The sequence below is a fragment of the Orbicella franksi genome, chromosome 10 (assembly GCF_964199315.1).
Source record: "Orbicella franksi chromosome 10, jaOrbFran1.1, whole genome shotgun sequence".
In the NCBI taxonomy this organism is placed as follows: Eukaryota; Metazoa; Cnidaria; class Anthozoa; order Scleractinia; family Merulinidae; genus Orbicella; species Orbicella franksi.
Window position 1 is genome coordinate 23027479 of NC_138154.1, and position 7193 is coordinate 23034671.

General features: G+C 36.9%; 1 protein-coding gene across 1 annotated transcript in view; it reads right to left on the bottom strand.

Moving 5' to 3' along the window:
• Nucleotides 1-6592, bottom strand: part of LOC145499775 (beta-1 adrenergic receptor-like) — an 8378-nt gene extending 1786 nt beyond the window's left edge. The window contains exons 1-2 of the mRNA XM_081479303.1: nt 5183-6592; nt 1-1043 (exon numbers count right to left, since the gene is read on the bottom strand). The exon at nt 1-1043 is cut by the window's left edge and continues 1786 nt beyond it. Of these exons, the coding sequence (XP_081335429.1) occupies nt 173-1015 (843 nt within the window). The 5' untranslated portion in view covers nt 1016-1043; nt 5183-6592 and the 3' untranslated portion in view covers nt 1-172. The remainder of the gene's footprint in view (nt 1044-5182) is intronic.
• Nucleotides 6593-7193: the final 601 nt, after the last annotated feature.

Sequence of the window (7193 nt, forward strand, 5' to 3'; positions counted from 1 at the left end):
ATAGTTGCTATTCATAAATTGAACTATAAAAAAATCTACGAGATATTTATTTCTCCAAGCGTTACAATTGCATTATATCAGCTGGATTATATCATGACATGACTTGTTGGAACATTATATAAAGACAGTGCACTTGAAAAGTGGATTAGTGCGATATTTGTTCGGCTATCGCCTAACGTATTAACCTCGGGATTACTGGAGTGACCGCGGCATTTGGAATGGAAAATAGTTGTGACACAGCTTTTCTGTAATCTGGCATTCTTAGACAATAAATCAAAAAATTAATAAACGAATTACTGAACTGAAGGAGTTTAAGAACAAAAACGACCACAATGTGCATTTTTCTACACGGAACACACATATTTACTAGAACTAGTAGAATTTTGAATGGTAGGCAAGTCAACACAAATGTTCCTGTTATCAAAAACAATGTCTTAGACAGCTTCGACTCTCTCCTCGCCCTCACTCCGTTTTGTATGCGGGAAGTCTGCTTACGCCAGATGACGCAGTAAGAAGAGCACGTTATTAGCAAAGGAGTTGACAAACTGATAATAACAACTGTTAATAACTGATGACGTGTCACGATTGAATAGTGCTGAAACACTCGAACTGAAGTCACCGCGAGGGAGAGGATCCATGGCGTTACTATGGCAATGGCGTAGCTATGTGAGGATAACTGCCGATGACGAAGTGGCCGACTGATGACAAGCACTCTTTCAAGAGAAATAACGGTCAATGTGAAAATGGAGGAGAGACCTGTAAACATATCGACACCATCAAGAACGAGTAGTGACACGAGTTTGCGTTCAGAGATGACCGTGGTCATATAAATCGGTACTGCAAATAATCCAACTAGCAGATCAGCTATTGCCAAATCGATTAACAGGTAAAGAGAACGTTTGCGAAACCTTCGCTTGACAAAAACTACAATTGACAGGGAGTTGCTAATAATGATTAAAACTGCTGTCACTCCAAAACACACACTCCAGAACCAGTTCCAGCTGTTGAAGTTCATGGTGAGTACACAACACAAGTGCAGAGAGCTGCAAAAAAAAAAATAAAAAGATAAATAAAAAAGAATACGATACAACGTAGGATTAATTAAGGAATAGAAAACATGTCCCGTGTGTCTATCGAGCTACAGAAACACGAGTGGAAGTTTGGGAGAACGAAAAATGCTGTGGGAACAAGAGCCGCAAGCGACTGTTTCCACAGCTTTTTCGAGTTCTCCCAAACTTTCTCGAGTGTTTCTGTAGCTCGATAAAAACACGGAGAACATGTTTTCTATTTCTTTTAGAAAACACCGCGACAGAAAAAAGGAAAACAACTTGTTTACTTTGATTATGAAAATGTAAATTCTCCTTGCACGCGCCATCATTACGTCAACTGCTCGTGCTAGTTCTGTGTTTCCATCGAGTTACAGAAACAGGATTTTAACCAATTAGCGCGCGTATTTTCTCAGGGTTGTTATATATATATATATATATATATATATATATATATATATATATATTTTTTTTTTTTTTTTTTTTTTAAAAAGGTATACTTTATTAAAATGTAATAATATTACGTTGTATCGGTCTCCAACGTATACCAGAAGGATCACTCTTCGTGGTTGCTGGCCTAAACGTCATAATTACAGTCATAAAGTGAACATGGCGACGCCCGGGTGGTTTAAACTGAACACCAAACACTCCATATTGAATGAATGAATGGATGAATGAATGAATGAATGAATGAATGAATGAATGACAGAAAGAATAAATGAAAGACTTTATTTGAGTGTCAAAGAGGATCTACAATTGTAGCTGTAGAAAAACCAACTGGGGACACTATTTACCAATTGAACAAATCACTTTTGAATTAAAATGCCAGGACCACTGAGTTAAAGAGAACCATCAGGTATACTAGCTTTGGAACTCAAATTGCTTTTCAGCCAATCTCCTCTTTAGTGTTATTTTATAAACAAACAAACCCATAAATGTCTAGTGTCCAGTCTGTGAAGTGTTTTTTAAACACTAATATATATTTTTTTCAATAATTACTCAACCCCCTTCCACTTGAAACTGAATATAACGCCCAGTCTCTTACAAAAGATTCTTGGATGCAAAACCATTTAAAGGACTTCCCAAAAGATAAACTTGAATTCTTGTTTAACCGTATTAAAAATTTCATTTCAATGGGGAGATGTTTGAAAACTAATTTGAACATTAAGATGAAAAATAAGTAAGAAGGCAAATATCTCTTAGTGCTGAGGACGTGGTGTGAGTTTGAATACAATGCTAATAGCATCAAGCAGATCCACCTTTTCTACATGTGAATTAGTTAGTATAGGTAATCATACCGTTTCGAGTTCAATTTGGAATTAATTTGCACGAGTAAACCCATAAATGAGCGATTTCTTATTTTCTTCTCACTTGATAATGATGTCATGACGACATCGAAACGCTGTGTAAAATTTCTATCGCTCATTTTATTTTGAAATGTTTATTAAAATTTAATTTCATTCAAATAAGTTTTTCAAAAAGCTGAAATTGCACGAGCCGCTTCGGCGAGTGCAATTTCAGCTTTTTTAAAAACTCACAAGTGCTAATTAATTCCAAATTGAACGAGAAAAACCGTATGATTACTTATCGATAATATTACCATGAAAAAAATTCGCGTGGAGGAAATGTCAGAAGATCTTTCTTGAAGCCATTTTTTCTCATTCGAGAAAACTTTTTTCAAAGTTTCCGCGCCTAAGTTTCGCCATCATTTTGCGTGATATCATTGGCTTAGAAAATTTCCTATTTTCTTTCAGCCAATCATAGTCTAGGATTACGTTGTGTAATTTGCACTGGTGTTACACGTTTTGTACTGGTGTTACACTTTTTGCACGGGTGTTACACTTGAACTGTACTGCTCTCAACCAATCAGAATCGAGTAATTTTTTCATGCATATATATTATTAAAAGAGTTATTTTATTCAAAAGACCAACACAATGGATAAATGCGAGTGTCTGTTATTCGCTATCTTAATATATCTCCTTCTTTTCTTCCCTAAATGGCTAAACCTCACGACATATGTCATGTTTGGACTGCCAAGCACCTTACGAAGTAAAAAACATTATATAGAAAAATTTCTGTGAAATTTTCGATGTGCAATTTCATGTTGCTTTTACAACTTTGTTTTTTTGTGCACTGATCATGACGTTCCGAAAGTGTTTCTGTTCATAAAATAAAACTGTTTCAAAATTATATTAATATGCCTCAGAGTTTAGAGACTAGGCTTCTGTCGATTGCGCGCGCAAAACTGGCAGATTATACTTCTAGCACTGTTCAAAATTTTTGGGAATTATGTGGAAGTTATGCTCGTTTCTCTAAATTATGCTCCTCTCATCAAAATTATGCTGTTGGTTTTTTAGCAAAATAAAGAAAGAACAGGGCGAATGAAGACGAACAAGGAATAACGCCGTTTGGAACCATCGTTTTCTACATTTCTAAACATTCTGGCTTGATTTTGTATTAATTTCCGTTTAATAATAGTGAAATCCAAGATGGCAGGTCAAATGGCGTCACAGGAGGTCATAATAAACAAACATGGTATCACCTTGTAGACCAAGCTCAGGGTTAAATTATGCGAAGAATTATGTTAACACAGTCGACAAGTCACCTGTCAGAAGAAACATGGTATCCACATTCAGCTTTGTCCAAGTTATCCGCATAGCACGTTCTTCCTTTAGAAACTCGAAAACATTAGTTGAAAACTTCATAAAGCCATTTTCATTCATCATAAACTGTGTGTTGCGTCCTTTCCTTATTCTAACCTTTCGAAACCTCGATTTTCGTTTAGCTCAATATAACACATGCCCCACTAGGGTACTCTCTTACACAGAAACTAGAAGCGACAGAACAAGATGGCATATCTTAGAGGGATGTAAAATTAAATCCCGGCATTATTGGCCGGCATGTTTTAACCAGCCTTACGGGTTAGTTGAAAGCAAATCTAGGGAAACAAAAGTGTACTTTGTTTTACTTTTACTTTTACCTTTGCAGTTTTTACTTGGTGTTCATGGACGTCCGTCTTGTCAAATTGCAGACACTTGTATTGTATCTGGTGTCAAAAAGCAGCAGCTTGTATTGTTTGGAGAAAATATATGCTCGTAAATATATTTTCATCCAACGCCACTAATATAATGCGGTGATCTCGCCTCAAAGTCGCATTTAGTTTTATATCGCGATTTAACCATTATTTAAGAAAACTAAACGAAAAAAACCGACACTAGTTTTGATTAAAATATGAATTCCTAGTACGCGAGAAGAATTGTCATGGATATTGGCACGCCATGTTGTTTCCTGTTTGTCGACGAATTAAGACAAATTTAACTTCATCAAAAACTGACTTTTCAAAAAGCGGTTTCGCCATCTCTCGCGTGAGCTATATTTAGCTGCAATAATGTGTGATGTTGTCCTATTTGCTTTCAGGCGATGGAAGAGTGCCCATATTCCAATGCATGGAAGTCTCGATATTTACTTGGTAAACTATATAACGCTTATATCCCACTAGGGCATTCTCATAAACAGAAAATAGCAGCGACAGAACACGATATAATATCCGAAGGGAATGTAAAATTAAATTCCTAGTGCGCGAGAGGAATTGTTATGGATATTGGCACGCCATGTTGTTTCCAATGTCTCAACAAAAGTACCTCCCTTCCATCGCCGACTTAAAGCTCCTTTTTACATTAAATAGCTCGTAAAGATGAACTAGTGTAGAGTAAAAGATGTCTGAACTGTGCAACTGTGCAAAAACATGGGGCGAAGTTCACTGATCACTGACAGTGCAAAGAATAAGGTACTTCTATTTTATTTTATTTTTCAATTTTTGCCTCAGCAGCTGCAAAAATGTGTGATGTTGTCTTGTTTGCTTTCAGTCGATGGAAGAGTGCCCTTATTCCAATGCATGGAAGCCTCGACATTTATTTGGTTAACTATATAACGCTTATATCCCACTAAGGCATTCTCATAAACAGAAAATAGCAGCGACAGAACACGATATAATGTCCTAGGGAAATGTCCTAGGGAAATGTAAAATTAAATCCAGGCATTGTTGGCCGGTATGTTGTAACCAAACTTTGGAGATAGTTAAAGGTAGAACTATTTAAGAACCAATGTCTTTTGTTTCAGTGAAATGTCGTCTTACCTTTGCCTTTCTACCTTCTCCTTGATGTTCTTAATTGTCCGTCTTGTCCAAAGACAGTCAATCCTCAGACACTCTTATTGCATCCGGAATCAACAAGCAGCTTGCAATTCATATATTTAAGAATTATCACACGAGCACCCGTTGGATATATAAACAATAGCCTCCATTTGGCGCGAAAATAGAGTCGATTATTTGCCCACGGTCATGACCTGGTCCGAGAAGCGGACAGTTTTCGAGAGAGGCTTCAGGAAAACTATGAACTTCGAGGAATAGGTAAGGTACAAAGAAGGACAAACATGCGAGCATATTTTCTCGCCAAAAAGAGGCTCTCATGTTTATCATGTTGTATTTTAATTATTATTCGTAACACGCGCAACGTTGAATATTGGGGAATATCACTGGGATATTACCCAGTTTTAGCCGGGGGATATTCAGTCAAGTAACGAGTTTAGACCAATCGCGCGCGAGCGACATGATGGAATATAAGAAATGATAAATAGCCAAAAGAAACCAAGCAGAATATGATGTTCCTAAGGTTTCTAAGAAAATAATCCACTTTTTGGGGGGTGGGTTGCGGAAGTTAGGTTGAAGTACTCCTAGTCGCTTCATTCTATCTATTTCAGATAGCTTGCGAAACGAGGTATTTCAAGTAAGATTTATAAAATCAGTTTAGCATGCTTCGACTCATGTTATTGATAAGTTAATGCACTCCTTGTCATTGAATTTTCAGTCTGAAGTTGACATGTTAACCCTTCACACGTATGCTGTGCCTGAACTTTTAATCAATACTTTTCATTCATTCATTCCTTCCTTCTTTCTTTCCTTCCTTCCTTCCTTCCTTTCTTCCTTCCTTCCTTCCCTTACATTTCCCAAAAATTTATCATGGCGTGTTTCGCTGCCTTTGAGCGAAACAAACTTCACCAGTTGTTAAAGATTGTTTCCTTTTCACCTAAGCGCTTGATTTACGCTTTTTTGAGTTTTTCTTTAGTCTTTGCTTCGCTTTTTCGCTGATTTTGAGTTGCGTTGGCTGTTCCTATATTCCAAAAGGAACGTTCCTCAAGTATCGACTGTTCCTCGTTTTTGTGTTCCTATTGACTATAAGAGGACCAGATTTTTTACATGGTAGAAACAAAACGTTCACTCTAGTGTAAAAGAGGAACATTTCGTTCCGAGTTCCCAACTGTAAATGGAACATATTGTTCTCGAACTGATAAATTAGGACTGTTTTGCTCCGAGTTCCTTTCTGTGCATTGAACACATTGTTCCGATATTGATAAACTAGGACTGTTTTGTTCCGAGGTCCCCTCTGTAAATGGAACACATTGTTCCCAAATTGGTCATTTAGGACTGTTTTGTTCCGATTTCCTATCTGTTGATGGAACACATTGTTTTCAAATTGGTCATTTAGGACTGTTTTGTTCCGACTTTCTATCTGTTGATGGAATACATTGTTCCCAAATTGGTCATTTAGGACTGTTTTGTTCCGAGTTTCTATCTGTTGATGGAACACATTGCTCCCAAATTGGTCATTTAGGACTGTTTTGTTCCGAGTTCCTATCTGTAAATGGAACACATTGTTCCCAAATTGGTAAATTAGGACTGTTTTGTTCCGAATTCTCATCTGCCAATGGAACATATCGTTCCCAAATTGATATTTTTGTTACGAATTCCCATCTGTGAATGGAACAGCTCGTTCCCAAATTGGCCACTTATTACGAAATATAGGACTGTTTTTTTTTTTGCCGAGTTTCTATCTGTAAATGGAACATATTGTTCCCAAATTGATATTTTAGGACCGCTTTGTTCCGAATGACCATCTGTGAATGGAACAGTTTGTCCCCAAATTGGTCATTTATTACCAAAGTTTAGGACTGTTTTGTTCCGAGTTCCTATCTGTAAATGGAACAGTTTGTTAAACAATTGGACATTTAGGACTGTTTTGTTCCGAGTTCCTATCTGTAAATGGAACATATTGTTCCTAAATTGGTCATTTGGGAACAGATTTCGGATC